At 32.8% G+C, this 27,226-nt stretch overlaps 5 protein-coding genes across 7 annotated transcripts; 1 reads left to right on the top strand and 4 right to left on the bottom strand.

The window, feature by feature from the left end:
* Positions 1-1,426: 1,426 nt before the first annotated feature.
* Positions 1,427-3,358, bottom strand: LOC126671770 (uncharacterized). The gene is made up of 3 exons (XM_056105276.1): positions 2,528-3,358; positions 2,370-2,439; positions 1,427-2,155 (listed from the first exon to the last, which is right to left on the bottom strand). The coding sequence occupies exons 2-3, from the start codon at positions 2,425-2,427 to the stop codon at positions 1,554-1,556; spliced, it is 660 nt and encodes a 219-aa protein (XP_055961251.1). The 5' UTR covers positions 2,428-2,439; positions 2,528-3,358; the 3' UTR covers positions 1,427-1,553.
* A 774-nt stretch (positions 3,359-4,132) lies between these two features.
* LOC126671771 (succinate dehydrogenase subunit 7A, mitochondrial) lies at positions 4,133-6,178 on the bottom strand. The gene is made up of 4 exons (XM_050365576.2): positions 6,021-6,178; positions 5,842-5,907; positions 5,400-5,502; positions 4,133-4,480 (listed from the first exon to the last, which is right to left on the bottom strand). Exons 1-4 carry the CDS (start codon positions 6,072-6,074, stop codon positions 4,407-4,409), a joined length of 297 nt encoding a protein of 98 aa, XP_050221533.1. The 5' UTR covers positions 6,075-6,178; the 3' UTR covers positions 4,133-4,406.
* Positions 6,179-6,295: 117 nt separating this feature from the next.
* Positions 6,296-8,435, top strand: LOC126671769 (uncharacterized protein At5g50100, chloroplastic). 2 transcript variants are annotated; one of them, XM_050365573.2, is made up of 7 exons: positions 6,296-6,665; positions 6,746-6,853; positions 6,966-7,022; positions 7,134-7,199; positions 7,274-7,334; positions 7,424-7,467; positions 8,141-8,435. In XM_050365573.2, exons 1-7 carry the CDS (start codon positions 6,393-6,395, stop codon positions 8,216-8,218), a joined length of 687 nt encoding a protein of 228 aa, XP_050221530.1. In that variant the 5' UTR covers positions 6,296-6,392; the 3' UTR covers positions 8,219-8,435. The 2 variants fall into 2 exon arrangements, with proteins under 2 accessions (XP_050221530.1, XP_050221531.1); XM_050365574.2 differs by having other exon boundaries at positions 6,297-6,665; positions 8,180-8,435.
* Positions 8,436-8,947: 512 nt separating this feature from the next.
* Positions 8,948-13,347, bottom strand: LOC126671768 (calmodulin-binding protein 60 A). 2 transcript variants are annotated; one of them, XM_050365570.2, is made up of 7 exons: positions 12,815-13,347; positions 12,238-12,316; positions 11,936-11,988; positions 11,301-11,791; positions 10,769-10,929; positions 10,045-10,251; positions 8,948-9,942 (listed from the first exon to the last, which is right to left on the bottom strand). In XM_050365570.2, exons 1-7 carry the CDS (start codon positions 12,901-12,903, stop codon positions 9,322-9,324), a joined length of 1,701 nt encoding a protein of 566 aa, XP_050221527.1. In that variant the 5' UTR covers positions 12,904-13,347; the 3' UTR covers positions 8,948-9,321. The 2 variants fall into 2 exon arrangements, with proteins under 2 accessions (XP_050221527.1, XP_050221528.1); XM_050365571.2 differs by having other exon boundaries at positions 12,238-12,306.
* An 8,862-nt stretch (positions 13,348-22,209) lies between these two features.
* LOC126674865 (alpha-mannosidase I MNS5) lies at positions 22,210-26,856 on the bottom strand. The gene is made up of 15 exons (XM_050369392.2): positions 26,634-26,856; positions 26,368-26,410; positions 26,195-26,260; positions 26,053-26,114; positions 25,806-25,905; positions 25,501-25,683; positions 24,975-25,023; positions 24,711-24,890; positions 24,413-24,533; positions 24,214-24,295; positions 23,980-24,065; positions 23,751-23,851; positions 23,321-23,462; positions 23,090-23,240; positions 22,210-22,702 (listed from the first exon to the last, which is right to left on the bottom strand). Exons 1-15 carry the CDS (start codon positions 26,768-26,770, stop codon positions 22,481-22,483), a joined length of 1,725 nt encoding a protein of 574 aa, XP_050225349.1. The 5' UTR covers positions 26,771-26,856; the 3' UTR covers positions 22,210-22,480.
* Positions 26,857-27,226: the final 370 nt, after the last annotated feature.

Genomic DNA, 27,226 nt, shown 5'->3' with positions numbered 1-27,226 from the left:
AGGGCATGTAAAGAAATTGAAGAGTCATGATGGTAACTTATTTAAATAGGCAACCACAGCAACTGATTCAACCATTTCAGATTACACAAATTGTTCTTATTCTCAGAAAAACCAGAAGATGTCCGATAATATTGTTGTGTCTTCACTTAATATGGAACTCATGGATTGCCCAATATGCTGTGAACCCTTAACAACTCCAATTATTCAGGTTTTTACCCATTTATTTATCTTTACCGTTTACTGTTATTTATTTCTGTAATTGTATTGTTTAATAATTGTATTTTTTTCTGTAACTAAATTTAGTGTGAAAATGGGCATGCAACATACAACTCATGCTCGGAGAAGACTCAGAAGTGCCATTCTTGCACCCTGCCTATCAGAAGAATGAGGAACCGGATTCTTGAAGATGTTGCTGACTCTTTGAGAGTTTGTTGCTCGTTCAAGAATTATGGATGCCCAGCAACTGTGAGGTACCCCGAAAAGAGCAACCACGAAAAGTTCTGTTCTTTCATAGAGTGCTCATGCCCCATTGAAGTTTGCAATGTTAAGGGAACCTCTGAAATGATTTATGCTCACTGTAAAGTGATGCATAAAGATTTTGTGAAGCCGTTTGTTTTTGGTCGTAAATTCCCTGTTTCTGTTCGGCTGAATGATAATTTCTTTATTCTCCAAGAGGAAAACACAGACATTGTGTTTGTTCTGAACAACACAACGTGTTGTTATGGGAATATTCTTACAATCTGTTGTCTTGCACCGTCACAAGCTGGATGCTGCCCCTATGAAATTGAAGTGAATGCCAACTCAAGTCACAAGTTTCACAGTACTACCCAGAACATTCAAGGCACCGGCAATTACTATCGTTCTTTTTCAGGGTTCCTTCTTGATAGTGACCACGAATTTTTTGCTGACGGTATGATCAAGATGGAGTTTTGTGTTTATCGCGCACCGGAGCTTGCTTAAGAGGATGACCTGTTTATGTAGTCTTGTTTATGTATTTTTTGGTTAATTTTGGTGAAGATGGATATTTTTGTTCTTGTTTTTGTTCTTGTTCAGGGTTAATTTTGGTGAAGATGGATGTTAATGTAATTTTTTTCTAAACGTTCTGAAATGTTTGAATATTTAATGAAGTCAATTATTAATCTTACTTTTATGCTTGTTTATATGTCTTTACGAATTATATTTTACATGTTCTGTAAGTAGTGTAAGTAATGTATGTTCTATATGTTTTATGTATATTTTTTTGTCCAGCGTAACAAATATCAGGGTCCACTACTCAATCCATTTTAAAAAGTCAGGGACCTTATGTGAACAAAAGTATAAGAATGAAAGACAGTGGTCATGCATGAACCATACGTATTTCATTTCTCTAAAAATAAATTTATAAAATTTCCAACATATAAGTGTCTTTGAATAAGATAACAACATATCAGGAAATAATAAACAATGCTAAATTATGAAATAGCACATATAAAAAACATATAAGTGTTTTAAAATAAAATAACAACAATATCCGGAAATACAAAACAACGCTACATTTATTTGTTCTTTCGTTTTTATTTGTTCTTCTGTTTTTTGCTGCACCCTTCTTCTGGACCTTCAGCCACATCAGATGGGCCTTCAGCAGCAGCAATCTCCACTTCCAAGGCTTCTACTTGGCCCTCATCTTCAGTGCCGTACCACTCTAGCAACAATAATTCATCACCTGGACCTTCTTCAACTCCCGCGGCATCTTCAACTGCCTCCACTGGACCATCTTCAACTGGCTCAAATGGACCATCTTCTTCAATTTCTTTCAATTCTAACTTGGGTCCACTCTCAGGCACCAAATTATGCACATCATCAGAGGTTAAATATCGAACGTAGACATCAACCACACCTTCTTTTAGTGCAGCCCTTGCCATCTCCTCAACATCTCTATCATGTTCAAGAGGTTTTATCCCTCGATGATAGTCCAACTCTGGCTGCCTCCAATAATACATAACCAGCCCCTTCACTCCAATTTTTTTGGCCCACAAATCAAGCCTATTCAGTGACAGTTGGGAAATGTCAAAACATCTTGCACACACGTCGCCCCACAAATAACCACCTTCTCCAAATTCTCCATCATAGTGCAGAACAATTTCCAGGATCTGAGAATCCACTTCCACAGTACGGGCTGTTCAAACAAACAATATGGAGACATTCATTCACAGACATTATGCAAAACAAATCAACAAATTTTACAACCAACTTGAGAATAACTCCCCCCAAAAAACATACCCATAAACCTAAAAATTTACAATAAACCTAAAATCACAATTTCAAGTACCCAAAAACACATACCCAAAAACCAACAAAATTACCCTAAACACTAAAATTAAAATTCGAACCTGGCCGTTTCTTCCCTTTCGTCTCATCACTGCCGAAGAAGATCTTTTCTTTTCCCATTATCTTCTTAGCCTGTTTTACCATATAAAGATATCAATACCAAAAAAGTGTGCACATGACACTAACTTTACAAAAATTGATCAACCATTTTTTTTCATACCCGGATTTGTTCTTCCTCGAAATGCAACGCAGGCGAACTACAGAACGAGAGAAAATGAAGAGCAACCAAACGACGATGACAAACGTCTAGGTCAGAGGAGATGGGAAATAGAAAAAGACTGATTTCAAAAACAAATATAATGAAGAAGAAAGAGTATGTCAGAAAGAAGATGAAAGAGAGAGAAAATTTACCGAGCGGTTAATTTTTTTTTTGATTTTAAAATTTGAAAAGTCAACCGACATGTCAGAGGGAGGGACTGTTGCAACTGACAGTGGACAAGTCACGTGGGTCGACAGGTGGCGAGGAAAACGCATGCAAACGATTAAATCGTTGGCGGCGCCGCGATTTTGTGTTTTTTTTTTCAGAAGGGCCGTGAATGGCGCCGCCATAAAGGTCAGGGGGTTTAGTGAAGCTTTTGAAAGGTGAGGGGGTTTAGGGAAGCTTAGTGCAAAGGTCGAGGACCGTCCATGATTATTAGCCTAATCTTTGAGAGAGTGCAAGGGTAATGTATCCACCACCACCATGGCAACAACTCAATCCAATTATGATCCACTTCATTCTTCCTTGCTTTTCTTTTAGAAAATAACAGAAAGAAACCCACTTTTGTTTCTTTTTTATTCATATTGGTTTAGATGCGTCATCAAATTATCAGTCACTAATCAATAGGAGTTGGTCCAAGTGGTAAACGGTTTGTTATCGCTTAAATAAGGTCTCGAATTCAAATTTTGTGAATGCAAAAAATTCCCACTGGCAAACTCTCCCATCATGCCAGGTGCGCGACGCGGGTGGGATCCGGGTTAGTCAGAGCGAAACCTTGGAAACCGGATGGAAAACCAAAAAAAGAAATTATCAGTCACTAATCAAAAATATACTAGTTTAACATTTTGATTTTTCTTTGGATTTTTAATATGGATATTAACCGGAGTATTAATTTTATCTTTTGACTATTTAATTTATCTTATTACATATTTTATTATCTTAAAATTTTGAAGGATTTAAATTATGTAATAATGGATATTATTGATTTTTATTTTAAAATTTAATTATTTTATTAAAAAAAATTATAGATATGATTCATTTATATTAACAACAAAAATAATTCTATTTAAAATATCTCATTTTTTCATAACAAAATTAGGAGATAGTGACATAATCTGGTCTCATATAATCCAACCTTTGGAAATCTTTATTAGAAACTTCATTATTTATTATTTATTATTATCATGTTGAATTTTCATGATCTATCATATTCGAAAGCAACTATTTTCATAGTCTACTCACCGAAAGCTGAACCACATCTTTTGAGCGTCTACCTTTGCTCCATGTTTCAATTTGGCCATCTTCATTAAACTTCAACTACCATTTCGTATCTTCTTTCAGACTGCGGAATCTAACACTATTGACTATACCATATGAAAAGGCAGGATCTTACTTCCATAACCAAACATTAAATATCACAATCTAGAGGAATAGATAATTTCATAAAAATTAGTTTATGAAAAGAAATGGAGCCTAAAATTATGCAACTACCACTCATGATTAACCCTCTAATTGTTGACTTGAGCCACCTAACACATAAAGCACATCACAATCAATTGCAGAAAGTATATAAAAATACCTTTATATGTTAATGTCTGCAACCTTTTTTAATGCCAAATTATTGATTAACATTTGTAATTACTGGGCCTATTTCATTTCATCTTTCCAATTTAGAATGTACCAAACCAAAATATTGCCAAGATTCAAAATTCTAACAGAGAACACAAGCAACTTTTGAGTGCAAGCAATTGGCTACAGGTCTTGCTTATTCTATTCAAAACACTCCCACAAAACCATAAAGGAGGTTGTGCTGTCATGACCATGAGTTGCATGCTTTTGTTTACGCACTTTCACCAGCCGCCTTCCGAGCCTCCTCCCTCATAGTAGCTTTGACGTAAATTTCATAGCAACACCCTACAACATACATTCATTAGGGTATTGGTAAAGACATGAGCATGAAAAACAACTACTTTTTGCAAAATAAGTTTCAATTTTAAGGAATCACAACAAAAATAAACAAAAGATAACTTCCTCTAATGATTAAAGTGTTTCCATATTACCTCTGGAAAGCAATGTCATGACTCAATTTGACTTGAAAATCTCAATGACAGGTTAAAAGTAATAGAGATGGTTTTATGTATGATACAAAAGCCTTTAGTTTGGCATATTATATGGTCACTCATGATGTCAAAAGGTAGCAATTGCAAGTGCCAGAATAATCAGGTTCATTAATATTTTTCTCTCTCTCATATTGGTGCCATCACTAACATGAACAATTTCCTTTATGAAATTTATTTACTCTCATGGGCAGGAACGTTGAGCTCGTTTAAATGATGCAGTCAAGACTAAGCAAACATCTGAGTAAATAACATCTTAATGCAATTTCTATCTCAAAAAACAGGTCAATCTCTTCACTTGCCACTCATATGGTGAAACAGATGAGATGTAGATTATAGGTCTACAACTCTCTAAGAACACCTATCAACTCAAGATTTATATGGATCTCGTATTTGTATGCGGTTTTGAAGAGATTACTTTAGCACCTTGTGGTTACTAGTCTCCAAAGTCAATCAAGGTCACTACTTAATTATCATCCACTAATTAATTATCATCCTTATCGAAGATAATTTATGAACACAATTTATGGATGCTCATGCTTCATCACTTAGCCTATTAACTATGTGTATTTTGAATTTAATATAAGTTCAATTCAAATTCTTGCTGTAAATTTGATATCCCGCAAAACTGCTTCTCAACTCCACTACTCCAAAAATGCTAACATCATACACAAATGCAACGAGAAATGGAATTGAAAGGACAGAGCTCAACATGCCTGCTACAACAACAATAGTGAGAACATCTGCCACTCTTTTAAGTCTCCTTACGCCCGTCTTGTGGGATTTGAATCGACGGAGAGCAGGGTCTTCTGCCAAGAGCTGCAATTGATATCAATTTCAGCTAATTACTAATTAGCATAGTATCAAAATCAAATGCTTAGCAGATTCAGACATTTGAACAGGTAAAAAGAACGAAAAGTTTCTACACGAGCACATTTAAAATTTCAAATCGTCTGGACTCAATCCGGAGATAATAATTCACATAAGATTTGTAAATTTGGAGTTGTCTGGATAAAATTGGCTTCACATATTTAAAACTACAAGTAACCAAAATTTGAAGCACAAACTGTTTGTGATAATTCCTCATCTAATAACCTAAGATAAATCCCTCAAAAAGGATTCAGCTTTCGAAACCCTAGACGAAACGGAAAAACTTACAGCTTTCTCTCGAGCACCCAGTTCGACATGGAATCCACGACGCGGAACAGATGATGATAAACTTTCCTGTTAAATTCCCAAGCTTCGATTATTCATTGCCAAAATAAACAAATCAAATACAATCAAAATTTACATATAAAAAAATGGATTAAAATAGCTAATTTTTTTTTCCGAATTACATGAGAATGAGATCGAAGGCGAGAAGAAATGGAATTGTTGAGTAGAAAAGCCATTTTCTTTTAGATCAAAGTGGCTGCTGCTACTGCTAAATTGACAAAATCTGGAGCAAATTGTTGTAAACTGCAATTTAACAGACCCACCTGACGAAAATAGAAAAAGAATTATCTTTAAGTCCTCAATTTAAAATTTGGAGTATTGCAGTAATGCCCCTATACTTCCACAATACTTATATTTGTCCCCTCTTGGCTTAGTTTGTGAACTCCACATTGCCACGAAGACTTAATTACTAACCGAAAAAACTAACTCCTCTGTTCAAAAGAAGCCTTAAAAATATTGAAACCACTAAACAAAATCAAGAAACGAAACAATCAATGGCAACGAGAGGTGCTGCTGCTGTCTGTAGCATTGCTAGAAAAGGAAAGTTTTCATCTTTGCCGTCCGTTCCACGCTATGCCGCCGTCAGATTCCAGAATTCTCCGTCACGGTTTCTTCCTCAAGGATTCACATCGTCTCCAATTCGTGCAATACATGATCAAACGGCTATAAATCCTGTAGCTACCAAGAAACGAGATGAAGAGCAAGTTCCCCCAAATTGGAAGATTAAAATGTTGTACGATGGGGACTGTCCACTCTGCATGCGCGAGGTGGCTCTTTCACTAGATAATTGAATTTTTTCTGTCATTTATTAGGTAAGAATATGATTAATTTGCTAATTATGTGTCAGGTTAATATGCTTAGAGAGAGGAATGAAAAGTATGGTACTATAAAATTTGTTGATATAGGCTCAGATGATTACTCTCCTGAAGATAATCAAGGCCTGGACTACACAACTGTACGTTTAATTTACCGTTTCCCGTTTCAGTATTCTGTGTTTCGGTGTTTTCCGTTTCCGTGCAACGTAGGTTTAGGTTGTGAGAATTGACATGTGTAGAATGCTTTTGTAGGCTATGGGGAGGATTCATGCAATTCTTTCTGATGGAACTGTAGTAACAGATGTTGAAGTATGTTTCCTAACTTTTTTTTGTTTCTATTTAACATTTTGAATTTGGATTATTGAGTTACTAGTACTTCTTTGATTGTGCGGTTCTTGATTTCTGTACAAATTTATGCAGGCATTCAGAAGATTATATGAACAAGTTGGTCTTGGATGGGTTTATTCCATTACCAAATATAAACCTGTAAGTGTTAAAAGTTGTTGTAAATTGTGTATGCATCTGTCTTCTTTGGTTCATGCTTTGTGCATCTTTCTCAGATTGGGAAAGTAGCTGATTCTGTATACAGTTTCTGGGCTAAATATCGTCTTCAAATAACAGGTTAGTACTGCATGTTGTATTAGATTCTTAAATTGATTTTTGGCAATATGATACTTAAGGGCAGTATTCTGTTTCGGTTTTGATTTTAGGCCGAGCACCTTTAGAGCAAATTTTGGAAGCACGAAAGAAGAAGGTAAGCATTTGCAGCTTCAGGATAGATATTCTTGCTAATGCACACCTTAAAATATTTCAGTTTTGACATGAATCAAACAATGACTTTCTGTTGAATAATGGAAAATCTGAAACATTACAAGAATGTGGTAGTAATATATTTATGCTGTTCAATAGCCATGTATGGTGACTTCACAATCCTCTGCCTATTGATTCATTTGGCTACATCCGCCCCTACCCCCGGAGTCCATCTATAACTCCCCCTACCCTATGACCGCAGATAGCGTAACATGCCTAATAGGTTTTTACTAGGGAAAAGGGTTATTTATGCCCATAAGGTTTGTTTGCAGGATCAAGTGAGCCCCTAACGTCCGGAAAGGTTCAAATATGCTCCTAACGTCCTTAAAAGTGAACAACCACACCCCTATTTTGACTTATAAATTGGGGGTTTGATTGTCAAAATCGAAGGGACTGCTTTTTCAATTTTTAAGACACTAGAGGCATATTTGAATCTTTGCGGATGTTAAAGGCTTACTTGATCCTCGAGTCAAACATTAAGAGCATATATGACCATTTTCCCGTTTTTAATATGTTACATCAATTAGAAATATTTGTGCATTTATGACCTTATAATGCAACCACATTATCTGATACAATTGCTGTTTTTGTTTATGTATTTCTGATGTGTCCCCTAGGTCAGTCTGGTTGGTTATGGCTTAATGTTGTCATTGCAGGGTGCAGTATGTAATGATAGCAGCGCTTGTAAGATGTGAACTCTCTCTGTCGATACCAGTGATTACTAAAAAAAAAAATCTCTCTCTCGACATGCAACCTCTTATACTATTCATATGTTGATACTATAGAAATGCATATATAAATCTCAGTCTTATATCCTATACTCGTATCAATAATTTGCTCTAGAGTTGCCTCATATCAGATAACCCATTTGTAGAGAATTTTGTTAATGATAAAGTTATTTTCCTGCCTGCAGTTTCTAGTTTCTTATGAAATGACGATGTTCATAAGCTGCATCGGTTGCACATTAGTATTTTGATTCACAAAGGCAACAATATGTGTCTATAGGTCACAGATGATTGTTTTTTAAACAGTAAGCTACTTCCGAATGAATTCATCCCAGTTATGTCATATCATATTTACAGCATGTCATGAGCATTTTCTTTATCATTAATTTAATGTTCCAACATGACAAATGTCTGACTGGTTTGTTGCATGAATAATATGGCACAATCATTGTATCGTATAATTTTCCATTCATCCAACTAGATTTGGATTTTAAATTAATGGAAGTTGCAATTCCAATTAATTTTAATAGACTTTATCAATAATGTTTATAACTGAAATTACCTTATATAAAAAGTTCTTTTTTTTTTTTGCATTACATGTTTATTTTAATTTTGGTTAACAATTTTACCAACTGTGAAAATTCATACCTGCCAAACATGTGCAAATACAAAATCTTACATCACATGTAAGCACACATGTAAACACCTATGATTCAGTTGCCTTTGATTGAGCAAATTCCACAAATACAAAATGATAAACTCAACATAAAAACTACAGGATTTTGAGCATACCAGTTTTGCAGCTTTCACTCTTTGTATTCTGCACTCAACTTTGAAAAATTACAACCAATAACCTGCCTCTGATTGCATGTATGCATCAAAACTACATATTTACATTGCAACTGTAAAACAAAAATAGTTTCCTAATTTTCACAACCAAGCCGAGCCATGTATTACACAACTGTCGAAGCCAATTTGTCTCTACAACTGCACACGGATTTTAATTACTCGGGCAGCACTCGGCTAATACTACTCTTTCCACTGTAACATCATAAAAACTATTGCCATGTCCATCACTTGTATCTATGAATTTCGGAAACACGGGTCTTTTTCGAAGCCACGCGTCTCATAATAGAGAACCATTTCAACACACTAGAGATCTTTGTCCATCTCCTTTGAGCTTTATCGACAGCAACAGCTGTTGAACGCGTCAACAAGAAGCTATCAAGTGCGCTCTGTAAATCTGCCGGTGCTTCCAAACTAAGGTTCTGAGACTGAAGATCTGAATCAAAAAACCTCAGATGATCATCATCACAGAAAGCCCGAGTCATGGTATCTGTATCGCATATGAGGGTGTTAGGGACATGGCCTGGGAAACTCAAACTCTGATCATATCTAAGACCCATATTTTCGATATTGTGCAATGCATAATCATCCAAGCCGCTCACACCTCCAACAGAATACATAGATGAAATGATATCCGGGGATGATGCATTTGGTGGTGCATAATCAAATTCTCCAATTTTATGTGAAGCCAAAAGTTTGTCCCCGTTAGAGTCAGTCCTGGGAGAGTTCGGGGGGTAAGGGATGTTAGACAAGCGTGAAGAGCCGTCCACCAGACAGGCTTCATCCTCAAAAGTAATGACCTCGTCGGGATGTTCAAAAGCAGCAATAACCAAGTTTTGAGCATCAGCCTGAACACAAACTTCACAGTAAGAAACAAAAAATAACAGAAGAACAAGCATGGAAAAAACATGCAATTACACAACAAACATAGAGTTGTAATAGAAGTATGCCTTTTCAGGTTCCGCCAGCTTATCAATAGGAACATACTGGCAGTCTGAGAGCAGTCCCGTTAGTTGTCCCACGACATTAAAGACCACTCCACTTTTTTGTTGAGAACTGGGAGCAAAATGCAAGTACAGTCTCTTATCAAGCACACATGTCCGAGCATGCTCTACCGTAACTTCCCACATTTTGGCAGACATGCCTGTCCCAAGAATCTACATATAACCCATTACATAATCATTACTTACTGATCCGCACACATTTTAACCATATATGTGAACCTAACACAGTAGATGAACTATTCATTCACAGATTGAACGAAGAACATGCATAACATAAAACGACATTGCAAGTTAGATTAAATGAAGTCCACACTCAAAGTTTCAGCCTTTGAGGTGAATCTTAGATCACCAAAGATGTGCCCAGTAGAATATAAAAAATAGATGCCAATCCCACATGGACTTAATTTGTCCACCATGGTGAAAGTGCAAGCATAAATAGTTGCGAGGTTTAAGGTAGTAAATGTAACGTTGGTTAGAAGTTTTAAAGATGAGCATACCAGCTAAAGAGGTAGCTTTTCCCCAATAAAACCATTCTGAGATTGATTTTCTTTTTTTAGAAAAACTATTTCATAAACGCATCATCCTTAACGAGAAATGAACATAAAATATAACAAAGAATCAAAGATATAAACATAAAATGCAATGTGACAAAAAAGCAGTGAATTCTTACATGGCGAAGGCGTTGAGGGTCTAGAAAAAGCTGTGTCAGGAAATCCTTAACAGTTTTAATATTTTCCCGGCTCAAACGCTTATGAAAAGCCCCATCTTTGCCGATCTTTTCCAATCTCCACACCTCATCAAAAAGAGATGGAGGGTGGTGCTTCTTATACACTGCAACCAGAAACCAACAATTAAAACATAGTTCACCTGTATCGTTCTAATTCAATTAAACTAAAACTCCTTTCTCCTTATTAACTTTATTGACAATAACCAAATTCCCATTCAACTAAAGTAAATCATAATATTTTTCTACAGTATGGGCCATGAATCAGAAGTCCAAATCAAAATTGTTATCAGAAGCTAAAAACAAGGAGAAATCAACCAGTACATGAAAGAAAAACTAAAACTTCTGTTTACTCCTTCAGTCTACTACCATGGTAATCACGAGGATGGAATTTGCAGTATAACAGAAATTATATGCTTTCAGAAGTAGTACATAAATGAACAACTTTATTCAGAGTAAAACTTGGAAAAGTACTCACATTCTCCTCGGTGATCCCTGACAATGAAGGATTCTGTCTTTGCCTCCCTAACATTAGTTCCCTCAAAACTATCAACAACTCTTGCCCCAATTCTGAACCTACGACTTCTAGTCCAGCTCGAATTATCTGTAAATGAAATCTCACCCACCAAACCAATCCCCTCATTTAGATTTAGAAACACATCTCCTGTAAGAAGAGGTTTCTTTCCTTCTCTCTCTCTGACAATATTATTCTTAAAATCATCATGTGTCCAATTTTCACTCTCTTCACAATCAAAATCTCCTTCGAGAACAACAATTTCCACCTTTGCAGAGCACTCAGGGCCAGTATTAACAATTTTTCCAGTGAAAGTATCAATAAGAACTACTTTGATCGAAGAGCATTCTTCTCCTTCAATTCGAGCTCCAGTAAACACCGGAAGAGAAAGGCCGTTTGAGAACTGCAGTTTAAAGCTCTTCGATTCAATGAAATCATTTTCTTTCCCACAGTTTCTGCATAGAATAAAAGAAGTATGAGCAATTCTAAGTCTAGCAGACATCACAAGCTTCTAAAAGTACAGAAATGTCACTTCCTCTTACAAATGCAATAAGATGGATGGATAACAACTTCATAATCTTCAGACTATTGATTCTTACCGCTTAATATTCGCCAAATGTTTTTTAAGAGCCAATTCAACTTCCTCTTTGACCTGTGAATGAAACATATTGGAAGATTGATCAAGTATGATCAAAAGAGGTCCGGCATAGTAACTGTGTTGCACAGAATATCCATCTTAAGTAATATCAAGACACATGATGCTGACAATGGAAGAACAACTATAACTCTATACTATAATGGAACCAACAAACAACTGAACAAGCATCACTCAAAGAATAACTATAACTATACATTGTACTGAAATTCACTGTCATAGAAGTTGACATAGGAACACGCTTACCACTCTACGAATCAATGGCTCCAGAATCGGCTCCAATAAATTCTGGACAGATTGCATCTTAATAACCTCCTGAACCACACTAGACATCATTAACAAACACATTAGACACACAAAGATTAGCATTGCCAGCACAAAATATATCGAAAGATACTAACATGACGAATCATATCAGAAAACAATATATCCATTTGTAATACTGAAAATTTCCAACGAAAATGTATTCAACTAACACTTAACAAATCTCATTTACGAAAATTTAAAAGTAATGGACGCAATACGCATCCAATGGCAGAATTCTTAAATCACATTCACAAATTCTATCCATTCTACAGTTCAAAAAGCCTATTCCTCATTTAACAGAACCACCATCATCACATCAATCCTCCAAGTTTACATTCAAGTTCAACATCTCATACTCAATGAGCAACTTTTTCTCCTAGGAACACTTCAATTTAACCATTCTTTACACAATCAAACAAGTTCTTAATCAATTTAATCCCACTCAATGACTAAAACCCAATTAAAAACTCAATCCAACAAAATAAAAAACCAACACAAAATCATGAAAGGAACTCACTTTCTCAAATTAAACCTCCTCCTCTTCTCCTCAGAACTACCCCCATCAGAACGAGGCTTACCCTCCTCAGGCTGCCTCTTCTGCGACATAACTACACCAACCCAACACAAAACAAATCCTAACCGCCACTTTCTGCCGTTGGTAACAACCGATAACCATCAATAAAAACAGCAGGCAAAGAGACCAACATGCGCCAAATAATTGAAGGAACAAACTGATTTGTAGTAGAAAAAATAAAACATTTCAGCTAAACATTTATAAGGGTCAATAATTTAGTAATGTATAGCTAAAATCCAAATGAACCCGGAAAATTTTAAACTTTTAGAATTATATTGTGGATGTGGGCTATGTATTATCTTCCATGTGGTGTCCATTATCTGGGTTTGGCTGCATCTGGTAAAAGAAGTATGGGTTCGGTTTGGATCATGGAGTGTAATATTTCGTCGTTTATTATGCAGTGAATTAAATATGGTCGCTAAAAAGAGTGAAACTCAACTCAACAACCTTATATTGTTTTGGTGAAACTACAGTTTCTTTGAGAGGACACATCAGATAGTACGACATTAAAGAGGAGAGTGTGTTGTTTGTGGGTCCGACAAAGCGCGTTGTGGACTAGGATGAGTACGTACACGGATTTTACATACTAATGAGGGAAAAGATACAGACATGACCCTAATGTTTATCGTAAATCTCACTTAGCCCCTTTATGTATTTTGAATCTCAATTATAACTCTTATATTTTTTCCGTTAACAAAAAAAAAACACATTGACTTAACGGGGACGTCCATTCCTATTAAGTTATCTGATGTGACACTCATTTTCTACCACAAGACTCTAACTTGGCATGCCAGTAAATCCTTAAATTAATATCACGCTATATTTGTTAATGAAAATATTTAATTCGAACAATATTAAGGTGGTCTTTGAGATTCAAAAAAAAACGTTAAATGGTTCAGTGAAAATCATAGTAAATATTAGGTTTATTTTTATATATTTTTATTAAAAGCATGTCATGTTGGAGTCTTGTGGCATGAAAGGAGTGACACATTAATCATAACATGTTCTCTTTAATTCGTGCGTTTTAGTTGTTGACGGAAGAAATATGAGGGTTATAATTGAAATATGAAAAATATAAAGGTGTCAAGTAAAATTAGGATAAATATTAGTCATTTTGTACATTTTCCCTGCTACTATTTTCTATTTATGAAAAGTTATACTAAGAGTGCTTGAACTTTTCTAAATCTGCTATTTAAGTAGCTCAACTCTTTTTTTTTAAATATTGTTTTAATTCTGTCTCAGTCATTGAAAAATGCCATTTTTTTACTTGTTCTATCTATGGCCCGAGTTTTTAAAATCATTAATTTTGCTCATGTTTTTAATTTTTAATTTTAATTGTAGTCATTTGGTTAAATTGGAGTAGAAAAATGTTCAAATTTTTTATAGTTGAAATTCTTGATGATAAAAAATTAAATTGAAGAAATATATAGCAATACGAAAGACATGTTTAATATTACTATTATTTTTACTTTAATTTAGATAAATAGACATGATTGAAATTGAAAGTTGAGAACTAGGTTAAAATTGATATTTTCAAAAATTTGGACCAAAAAAAATAAAAATAAATATTTTTAAATGATTAAATTTTTAATTTTAAAAAAGCATACCAAACGAGTACTTTTAGATATTTTGTAATGTATTAAAAAATATATTTTTGTAATTAACGGACTATTAAATATTATATATTTACTGATATAGTATGCCATTTTAATTTAAATAGGCAAGCATATTTCCTGTTAAAAAATTGACAATCATATGATTTATAGAAAAAATTATTCTCACGCCCTTTACATATATAGTTTAATTTGCGTGTGTACCTCTCTAGTTTTATGATCAAACTATGTCATTTTTGAATATTTTTTTTATATAATTGGAGAGGGGAGAGCGCTTGTAGGAGGAATCGAACTCACGACCTAGCAGTTTGCTGCTTAGCGCTTGTACCATTTGAGTTATAACTTATTGGTATGTCATTTTTGAAATTAGTTTTTGTTGATATTTCAATCATTTTGTTCATTGTTTATATAGTCAATTAATATAAATAAAATTCTATTTCTATGAGATCTAATATTGTATACATGGAAATATATAAATATACTAATATTGAAGGAAAGATACATTTATGATTTATATATACAAATGTTAAATTTAGTAAATTTTGTATATATAGTAGGATGTAATCATAGAACATACCAATCTATAAAAAAATTATTATAAATGGTAAAAACAAATATTAAAAAAAGTCAAGTTAATGTATATTTTTATGAATTTAAACTTTTATTAGCAATTTATTTTAAATAATATATAGCTATCATTAAACAGTTTTAGGTCTCAAAATTAAAAGAAAATAATATATTATTTATATGCAAATCATATATAAATATTATGAATTTATTTAATAGTATTCGGCATACAGAATAAAATTTAATGTCCACTTTGTCTTTATCACATAATTTAAGAAAAACAATTATTGTTTTTGAATTTTTTAATTTTTTTCTTAATTTTCTTGTCATACCTTATTTAAGATTTAAGTGGCAATATGCCCCCTCAACTTGTAAGCAATGGGCAATTAACACATAAATTAATTCTATGGGCATATCAATACACGAACTTGGTAATTATGGGCAATTTGCCCCATTTTGACAATTTGCCCCCTAAATTTGTTAGTTAATTGTCTCTTAAATTGGCAATTTGCCCCTTAACTTGTAAGTTAATTTGTTAAAATGGGCTAATTGCCCTTAATCACCAAGTTCGTGTACTAATTTGCCAACAAAATTAATTTATGTGTTAATTGCCCATTGTTTACAAGTTGAAGGGGCAAATTGCTACTTAAGTCCCTTATTTAATGTAGAGTCCACTTGCAATTTACTTTCAATATATTCACTAGTGAATTTTAAATAGGGGTAATATAGAAAAAAAAGAGTGTAAAAATTAGTTACTTTTTGAAAGTGGACAAAAGTTTTGGGACAAATTTTTTTTTTAAAATGGACAACTCTATTGAAACAGAAAGAGTATATTTATCAATGTTATCAAAACCGGACCGGACCGGCCGGTCCGACCGGGTTAACCGGGAACCGGACCCCTACCCGATCCGGTTAGTTACAAAAGACAACTTTTTTAAAAATTGGTCAAAAACCGGATTGAACCGGGAAAATCCGGTTTTTAACCAACACCGGCCAAACCCGGTTTTTAAAAAAATTGGACTAAAAAGTCTCTTTTTTGTCTAGAGAATATTTGTGTGGTCCATTTTTACACATGTCAACATCTTATGTATTTATTTTTTCTCTTCCTTACACACATTCTACTTTTTACATAGATTTTACTTTTTTTTCTCTCTCATTTACACACTTTCTCCTCTCTCTTCAACACTTTTTTCTCTCTAATAATAACTCACATTTTCTCTTTCATATACAACACTCCTTTTTTTTTCTCTCCCACAAGTTAATTATTCTACATATTTTTAAATATTAATTATTATTATTATTATATTTCACATAATAAAATTTGTTAAAATTAATCTTTATTTCTCATATATAATAATTATTCAATATACTCTTAAAATATTCAATATACTCTTAAATATTAATTATTTATTATTATATTTTAATTTTTACATATAAAAATCTAAAAATGGTATTATATAAATATCTTATCATATATTTTTTTATTAAATTATATATTTTTAACTTTAAAAAATATATATTTATTAAAATTAAAAAATCCGATCCAACCCGGTTGAACCGGTTGAACCGTGAACCCCCAACAAAGCCGGTTTCCGTTCCGGTCCGGTTTTAAAAACATTGATATTTATAAATAACTGTTTTTACAGAATCATCACTTAATTTTAAAATAATTCGCCCATTTTTAGAAAATTATTCATTACTATTTTATTTGTATTTTCATTCAATAAATTTAGAGAAAAAAACAAAAGTATTCCAAAATAAATTAAATATTACACAAATAGCCAAAACCCAAATTTTTTACATTCATGACAAAATAAGGAGAAAGTTTACATTTTCTAGTCAACCACTAGATAATAGACACATGGCACACTTAAAAGTAGAGGTCAAGAAAAACATGTTAAACAGCTGTCAACAGCTATAAAAACGCGTCAAAACGCGTCAATAATGCGTCTGACACGCGTGTCAGTTACGCATCGGCGCGTGTAGCGTATCAGAATTATTTAAAGAATTATCATTTATGTATCATTGATGTATCAAAATTTATTTGCAACTCAAATTAAGTTTTTATGATTTTATTTAATTAATTAATTAACCACTTTCCCTAATTAGACAATTGTACTGAATTTTATTATTGGATGAATCTGTTTTAGGTCTCCAAGAACCTAAAAGCTTGGATTAGTTGAGGATGTAGTTTTGTCATAATGAGTTATTTAAATAGGGATATTTGAATTACTTTTGTTCATTGAAAATAATATATCGGCTACAATATATCAGTTTCTTCAAAATTTATTTGTTGAAAATAATTATTATGAGTTGGAGACTCATTCTAAAAATTATAATAAGTGGTGTATTTATAATGTATTAGCGATGTATCAATATTGTATATATAATGTATCGTTGATGTATCTAATATATATACATACAACATATACTTAAAAACTGAACCTACTTAAATTTTTATTAGAGATAAAGAAGTTATAGATAACATATACTAGTCTTGGTCTTTTAATTCAACATTTGTTTAATAGGCACTCTAGGACTAAAAGAACTGATGCCATACTTTCAGAAATCAAAATCTCCTACGGCTCTATGCTCCACGAGGAGTCAACAATACTGATACTAAATTATTCCCACTGATTTATATATAACAATTCCTAAAATATTTTAATTATGTGAGACGTAACTAATGTAAATTATGCAAATCTTTATCATAATTACACTTTAGAAAACTACTTTTGGTCTAATTAATTATTTATTGGATTTGACTTCAAGTGCATATCATCATCATTCATAATTCTATAGGATTACAGAACAGGGGCGGAAATCACTGATGGTGCATACCATTCCATATGTATAGCCAGTGGCGGAACTAGAAAATTTATCAAAACTCAAGAGGGACTAAAATTATACTTAACAGAATTACTTGGAAACTTTTGTTTAGGAAAATGGTATTTTGTTCCACATTTTTTTCTTTTTTTAGCTAAACGACAAATTATTTGGTCCAGTTTTAAATAAAAAATTATTATGCTTTTTTTTAAATAACGGATCAAGATTTTTTTACAGTTAATTTCATTAAATAGGGATCTATATGATTAATCTTTTTACTTAAAAATTTAATTGATTAAAAATTTATTTTAATAGTTTAAATTATTTTTAATAATATTGAAAGGGATAAAATTAATTTGTTTGTTAAAGAAAATTCATGTGGCGAAATTTGGCCACCACTTACGCGTTTTGGCCGAAAAATTTGTCATCGAAATGAAATCAAAATTTAATAATTAAAATAAAACAAAATAAAATTCAATTACCAAAATACAATAAAATAATATATTACATGTGATTGTACAACAAATGACGTGACACAATGGTTATGGCAAGTCATTTTTCGGTAAGTGCTTATAATATTAATTTCTTTGTCATTAAATATTTTAAAATTGTAAATATTACATATGTATAACAAATGACCTGACATAACGGATGAGATATATGCATGTTCATAAAATTTCGAATTGCTGATGAGATTATCACAATCTATTGAAATTCTTTTTTGTTTGATCAGTTTGTCAATCATTGAACTTCCATTATGACCAGTAAAACTTCACCAACGCACAGAAAAGGATAAAGAACACAAGAATAATAACGTCAAAATCAGCATCAACACAAATCCTCACTTCCAGGAATCTTCCCTTGCCTTTATTCCCTCTCAGAATCCAACTTTTACTTAAACATAAATACAAAACTCACTGTATAGCGACGAAGAAATCAATCTTTAGTGACCATGCATGCATGCATGCGTAGACAATAATAAAAAGCTGTCGGATCGCCGGAAAAGATGGATATTTTAACGGCTGTGATAAATCCAGTTGCGTTCCATATCAATCCAAAGAGAAGAAGATGGTATTTTACAGTTTCAAAGTACTTTCGAGGAACGTTCTTGATTGGGAATTATATGTAAACTAAGCCAAAACGTGAGCAAAAGAATATATATTAAGGAGAAAATGCTGTGAGTAGAAGAATTGGAGGGTTGTGTTGTACAATAAATTTGGTTTGGTACTAAATTGAAGTTTACTTATCATGAGGAATATATGTGAGTGAATGATACGCAGTTGGAGTAATTACTTGTTTAGTTGTTTGGAAGGATGCATTATATTATGCATGATATGCAGAATATATTATACATGAACATTCATTGGGGTTTCCTTATGTCATTTCTGGTCTGATATTTTATTATGAGCTGGCTAAACAAAAATGAATTTAAGGTGATATAAAAATGACCCTTATCTATATCCTGCATCTTTTATTGGCACCTCATGTATTTCGGATCTTAAATATAAGCCTAACGTTATGCAAAAACTATAAAAAAAACCCACAAATAATGGACGGCGTTAAACAAATATATGTATGACATTAAACGGAAATGTTAAGGAAAGGATCATTTTTATAGTTTTTCAAAACATTAAGGTCATTTTTAAGTTCGAAATACATGAGTTGCTAACATGAGACGCGGGCTATATATTAGGGTCATTTTTGAACCTTTTGATCACTATATTTGAGTTTTGATGTATAACATCACATATCGCAATGTGAAATGGTTTGAGTGGTTTATAATATTTAGAATTCATTCATCAAAAAAAAAATTAGAATTCAATAATAAATTACTTTCTGTACAAATCAGCGGATTATATCTAAAAGTCTACATGAAGTAATTGAATTTGAACTATTATAAGTGATATTAGAGCCAACTCAAATGCTTTATGGTGTGCCTGACCTGCAGAAAAAGAATGCATTGAGGAAATGTACTTGGAACTGTCTCAGTCTCTGAATCTAGACTTCCGTTCATTTATAATGAGGACGCCATTTTTTAAAGGGAGAATATGTAACACCTAACATTAAAAAATGTTTAAATAATTTGAGTGATTGATAATGTTAAATATTAAAAAATAATTTTAAAATTGTAAGACAACAGATTAGTCTTAAAAATTATTTTGAACCAGTTAAATTTGAAGTGTTACATAGCGTTAAGACTTTCGATCTGACTTCTCATGTAACAAATTTTTAATTTGGTTGATTAATTTAAAATTTAGAATTTATAAATGCTTTGTGGATAAAAAGAGAAAATTACTTAGAATTATTAATGGTGTGTGAACAGAATTAACGAGAGAAATTATTAAATTAGAGAAATGTTTATGGGAGAAAATAGAAATGAATAAATAGGACTAATGTTAAATTTAGTAGTTCTCTCACATTATTTTTCAAAGAACAGTTATAAGATTTATTTTCATCTTAGATTAGTATAGTAATCTAAAAAATTAAAAATTTACTACTTTATTAATTCTAATTGATTTTTTCTTAAAATTTTCAAGTGTTGCTCAATCTTTTTTAAATAATTCTAGTATGCTCATTTTTTTTTATCCTAGTATGCTCATTATTGGATCAAGAAAAAAAATAGAAAAATGACCCTCATGTATATATCCCGTATCTCTTGTTGGCACTTTATGTATTTCAGATCTCAAATATGACCATAACGTTGAGAAAAAATATAAAAAAACACAAAAAATAACCGATGTTAAACAGAAATAAGTACGTCGTTAAATGGGAATATTAACGGAATGGTCATTTTTGATACTTTTTAAGATATTGGAGTTATTTTTGAGATCCGAAATATATGAATTAACATGAGACGCAGCCTATATATTATGGTCATTTTGCCCTTTTTCCCTTGAATCAATTGAATTTATTTTTGCTATTTTTTTTAAAAAAATCTGGTTTGTAAACAAAAATACAAAGTGATTGGAACATGACTTCCTCAAATATCATAACGGCAGTGCAATTATACACCCCATTCTTTACAACGTTTTTTACGGTGGTGGGGACAAAGAGGTTTTAATGTGATCACATGTGTATGAGCCTGTGAGTAGCATTGAGGTGGTCCCATGATCTAATGGCCCACTTGTGTATTGCCATTAAGATCGAAACATCAACATGGCCCCACTTAAGAAATTACTACTACTAATTTTAATTTTTTTTATTTTTCAAAAATTTCATTTAACCGGATCAACCGGTGTTGAACCAGGAACCGATGACTTTACCGGTTCGGTTTTTAAAACACTGCTTCAAATTTTCCATCTTGTTTCCAATATCAAAAAAATTTGAACTCAAAACCTTTCAAGATTTTGGACCTCACTCCTAGCCAGTTGATTTAGGAGGTCATTCTCAGCCTTATATTACTTTTATTAGGGAGGAACGTCATTAGGATTTAAATAAATAAATAAATTACATTAATTTTTTTATCTGATTTGATTTTTTAATTAATTTGATTCAATTATGGTCAATAATTTTGAAAAGATAAATTAATTTAGTTTGATTGATAAATTAATTAAACCTACTGAATTATATATTCACATAATGTTATTCTTGTAATTCTTAGAAATTTATGATTTTTTTGTAATATTTTACACTAATGAGGTATCTATTTTTCTTCTAAATTTTAGCGTTAATACAATTTTATTTATTTTTTATTTTTTAATAATTAATATTAATTAAATTTGATTATTCAGTTAACTAAAGTAAGTAGTCAAAGCAAACAATGATTTTGTGTCGGTTATAGTCCGATTTACCTATATTTTGATTATGGTTCGATTTGATTATGGTTCGATAAGAAAAATGCTATTTAACCCACCATTTTGAATCATCTTCATTGTCCCTTCTTACATGGCAGCATTTAATTCGTCCAATTACTCTTCAAAAATGTACTATATCTCAAAAAATAACCTTTAATGCATCCACTAATTTATTGCTATGTCAGGTTGGTTAAAGAAGTTGGATTAAAAATGGTGGATTATATAGCATTACTCATTAAATAATTGTGATATCTGAACTATTTTTATTAGTCAAATTAGTTGTCCAACTCTAAATTTTCAGCAAAAAATTCATTCTAACCCTCCAACTAGACATTAAAAATAAAAAATTTATATTTTTTGATCAAAATATTCACGGTTTGTCAATTTTAAATCAGTTTACACCTTAAATCATACTAGGATGTAATTGTCCCAAAATTGACAAATTGTGAATTTTCCTACCAGACAAAAATGTAAACTTGATTTTTTTTTCTTTTGTGCCAAGATGAAGGGATGAAATGATTCTTTGTCGCAGAAATAATAGGTCGATATTGTATTTTTTTACTAATTTAAAATCCAATTTTACACTGTTGTTAAGTTACAGAAAAGCATTATTGTGTACCAATTCTGTACATAACTTGTTCTTCCCCTTCAATTTAATCTAACTGATGTTTAATAAATGCCTGACCAACATTACTTTCTTTCTCGTCAAGGCATCATTCAAAATTTATAAACTTGTCTAGTCTTTTCCTTTCCTTCCTCAGGATTTTGCTGTATTTCATGATAAATATATTATAATTCGTATCAGCGTGTCATATAAACAACCATAGCCCGCAGTAGCCGGCCATGCTGCACGATCTTCTTCTACAATTAGTGGATTCAACTCCGCATTCCTCATCAGAGTAACACCTGTGATCACTATGAGTGTCAGGGATGTGACAAGCACTCTCAATCCGTTGCTCACCATCGCTTAAACTCATTGCTGGACAGACTTGCAATGACATTGCACTTGCTCGTTTCGCTTCCCGTCCACTCTGCACCAGTAAACACCGCATTTAACAATAAGTATTTCCTCTTAATTAAGAAACAAAGGATTAAACAGCACTTAGTTGCACAGATGACGGAACTTCTCAAATTGTATATTAAGATTTTTCAATTCCAGAAACGCTTCTGAAACTGCAGAACTCTATTTATAACTTAATTCTTATAAAGTATGTTTGTTCTGCCATTTTTTTGTTTTCCATTTCCAAGTTTTTGATTTCGTGCTAATAGGATTCATCACGTTGGCCTTTTTAAGAATAGGATTCATCATCAGTAAATTATCAAAGACGGATACGAGTATTGATTTCAATTAATAAACTAAAACCAAACAATCTTTCTTTATGCAGTTTATAGATCGATAAAAAAAGAGATATAAGGACCTTGACATAAGTCCAGTTCGAAGGTATATATGTCTCTGGAAGCCTTTCATGCCAAGCACTTGAGACTGGCAGAGGATGACCTTCAGTTGTAAATATGTAATTCCGATCAGCCACAAATGAATCATCAAAGAGAAGATACAAATACTTGCACCTGCAAAAGAATATGAGGGACTACATAAGATATGAAACATCTCTAAAATTCCATGCCACGGAGAAGAAAACGAGTATTACGTTTCAGCAAGAAAGAAACTATGCTGATGATCTTCCTGTTGCATAGTTGTCACATCTTTAATGCTGGCAAAACCTCCTTCCACCTTGGTGTATAATTCAAGAGCATTAACAATTGATTCACCCACTTGTATATACCATGGATCTAGAACATGCAAAAAGAATGTTTACAGGTTAGAGTATACAAAATAAAATTTCTTAAACCTGTTCAGCTCAAGAACTCGGGTCATGATCTAGGCAATGCAGTCGGGTCATGATCTAGGCAATGCAGTGATAATTTATCGCAAAATTTCTTTATGGAAGCTTAGAGATAACTGAATTAGAAAATAATGCAAATTCATCCGACCATGTTTCTCTCTCTCTCTCTCTCTTTGTTCAGGTAAAATTACTCAATGTCACACATAATTCAATCTGTCCAAGATGATAACCAAACCTTTAGTTGCTTGATATAAGTAGAAAGTGGATTCTGCAAATTCAGGCCGCAATGGATAATACCTCTCCGTAGGATGTATCATTTGAAGGTCCAGCAAATACCTAAAATGGTTTTCAATTTATATTCTTCACCAGAAAAAAGGCACAACAGAAGTATAGAACCGAGAAGAAACAAATGACGAAAAGAAAACAGGAGAACAGAAGAACCTAGAAAACAGAAGTTACTATACCTTTCTGGCAGCACTCCAAACTTATTCCACACATAAAAAAATTCACGGTGTGACGAATTGGCAGCTGAAATATCACCAACCAGAACCTAATCAACAGCCAAATCAATGTCACTCTGTGCAGAAGGAACAAGAATATTGTTTTACATTTGAATAGACGACTTAGGGCAATGTCACTCTGTGCAGAAGGAACAAGAATATTGTTTTGCATTTGTATAGACGACTTAGGTCCCTTACCTGCAAACCTGGCCAAAACGCTTGAAGGCTTGTCAGTTGCCAGTAAGTTGCTGTCCCAGTTCTCATATCTGCTTCATGGTACCTAAATTAGAATTATACACTTTAATTACTTATCTACTATAATACTCCCAACTAGCAATTACCAGAATGCAAAACTTAACGCAATCAATCTTAGATTTATTCATTATCATTTTAGTACCATGGGCCGTGTTTAAAATATTTCTGCACACCGAGATAAGCATAATGAAACATCCTCCAAAAATCCTCCTTCCCAAACAGAATGTGAGCCTTATATAAGTACTCATAGAATGAATCAACCCCTAAACAGTGAAACAACCGGAACAACAAACATCAAGTCATGTCAGAGAGAGTTTAGAAGACACAATTTTTTTATTATACTAAAGATTATCAAGTGGAAAATTTATATATATGAGAAACCTAACAAACACAGACAGAAAACCTCATACCAAAATGGTATCAAAACCCAGAAAACATACCAGCTCCAATCCCAGACGAATACTCAATCCACTCCCCAGTTCTGACATCCAATGTTGTTCCTAATAAGTTTAATGAACTGCGCATGCTCCATAACTTCCGAAGAGCACGTAAAGCTGCAGCTTCATATCTAGGGTCACCGGTTAATCGTGATAATGCTCCCATTTCAAGAATTAGAGAACCTAAATTGAAACAGAAAAGTTAACTGCCTTCTGGGTAGCGCCATTCTGCAACAACATCATCTGAAACTGACAGAAGATTCTTACCACAGCCTGAAGTGCTTGTTTCAGTTGTTTCATTCTCTATGACTCCATACTGTCCATAGAATTTCGTAGTGCTGCAGTGTCATATATCCCTCTTACAAACAAAATCAATAGAACAAATAAATGCTTCCTAAAGTTAAACCCAGATTAAATTAATATTTAATAAGGGCATAGTACTTAATAAGGCCATTATACCAAAAATGAGAATTAGTCATAGTATTTAATAAGGGCATAATAGGAAAAATGAAGATAAATTTGTAAAGTTTAGAAAATTAATTGTGTTCTCTTAAATTGTGTGAAAATGGCAAAGTGGACAACTGTTTTGGTATGCAAAAAACAATGTGCACTAAATCTGATTCTTTCTGCCTAAGACTTTGTGATTGTAACTATAAGAACCTATTCTCATTCAGTTACATCACATATAATATCATCAATTGTATCAAGCTTTCTTCTTTATCGAAAAATAAATACATTAAAAATTGGAACTCATTAACAAATCCCAAAATTTTAAGCATGTTACAGGCAGTACCTTTAAGTTAATCCAGGCATATGGCAATCCAGTAGGTGTAGCGAATGCAGGTAAGAAGCGTCGCCCTAAATCTTCAGCCAGAACAAGCAGCTGATTATTATAAGATCCTTGAAACAACCTGTTCGAAAAGTCAGTTGCAAGAAGATGAGCTGATACAAGTCCTCCAAGAACTCTTATGTTGCACTACACAATAAAATGAATGTTAAAGGAATGCCACACGAAATGTCAAGCATGTAGCAATTCAAAAAATATAAAAAAAATATAAAACATAGACAATCAACAAAGTCCAAGTTTACAAGTAGTACCTCAAATAGGTTTACCCTAGCATCAACATCAAATGTTAGGTTATCAGAAAGCCACAAGACTGCCCTTTCAAACTCCGTGTAGTTGCCCAAAATAAAAAGGCTGCCAAAAGGGGGGGAAAATCATACCAGCACAACGATTCCAATCAGTAAATTAATAATACGTCGGAACTTCTGAAAACAAAAATAAATGGACAGATAAAAAACAGACGAAAGATACACGTTTTCTATCTATATTTCAACAAAGTACCTGGACAATGATTCAATGAGTGTAAGGGCAGATCCATTGTAGTCTTGTGGCAAGTGCTCAAGCTGTAAACAAGACCACATTGTGAATTTCTCTTTATACAAAAGCGTTCCATAATCACCAATAAACAAATAGCTCTATATACCTTTAAGTTTCCAAGCTCACTAAGCGAGTCGGTATGAGATTTCGAGATCGGCTTTAGCTCATCATGCTGCAATCCAATAGAACAGATAAAAACAAATTGTGTAAATACATGCTGAAACCAACCAATAACATAAACAAGAAAAATGAAAAAATCAATGAAGAACATGAACTAACCGGAAATGCATATGTCATATAGTTTTCATAGGCATGATAGAACCTGTAATAAATAAGAAGCAAAACCAGCTAACACTTTTGACTATCATAACAAATAAATTAAATCAAATCACTATAAAGAAAGCTAATTATTATAAACTATAATCAAGCCATAATTGCAATCAAAACTTGAAATATATCACCAAAACCAGAGCTGCCCATTAATCCAACCACCAAAACAACAATAAACCATTAAAACAAAATTGAAAACCTAACAAAAAGCTTACATTTTTCGAACTTTCTCCCGCATTTGTCTCTTCTTAGCTTCACAGCGAGAGTTAAGAAGGGACACTGATGGTTCAAAGAAGATTGGAAATATCACAAGTATCAGCAAGAGCCATGTCCCAGATTTTCGACTCGACATGGTTTGAATGTGTCCACTGTAAACAATGTTTAAACTGGTAAGAAAAGATATAATACAATGATTTGGAGGAGTGTTTGAGTTTCGTGCAAGGACGCAAGAAGAGACAAAACATTACCGGAAATCGAACTTACCGATATTATGTTCTTTGATCTGGATTCGTGTATCTGACCAATCATAATTGAGACAAGAAAGTAACAGCCAATCAAATTTTGGTCAAACGGTCTCAAAGGGTTATATTGTGAAAATTAATACTCCCTCCGTCCCATAAAGATAGAAAAAGTGCCACCTTTTTTTATCCTATAAAAATAGAAAAAGTAAAGTTAGTTAAGTTAAAAATTATTAAAATACCCCTACATATTTATCATAAAACATTAAATGCATATTTTGAAAAGATAAATAAATGAGTTGTAAGTACTATAATTAGTAGAGTGACTTTGGAAAATATACATAACTAAT

The sequence above is a fragment of the Mercurialis annua genome, linkage group LG3 (genome assembly GCF_937616625.2).
Source record: "Mercurialis annua linkage group LG3, ddMerAnnu1.2, whole genome shotgun sequence".
Taxonomy (NCBI): Eukaryota; Viridiplantae; Streptophyta; class Magnoliopsida; order Malpighiales; family Euphorbiaceae; genus Mercurialis; species Mercurialis annua.
Note: the sequence above shows the minus strand (reverse complement) of the source record. Positions and strands in the feature narration are given on the sequence as shown.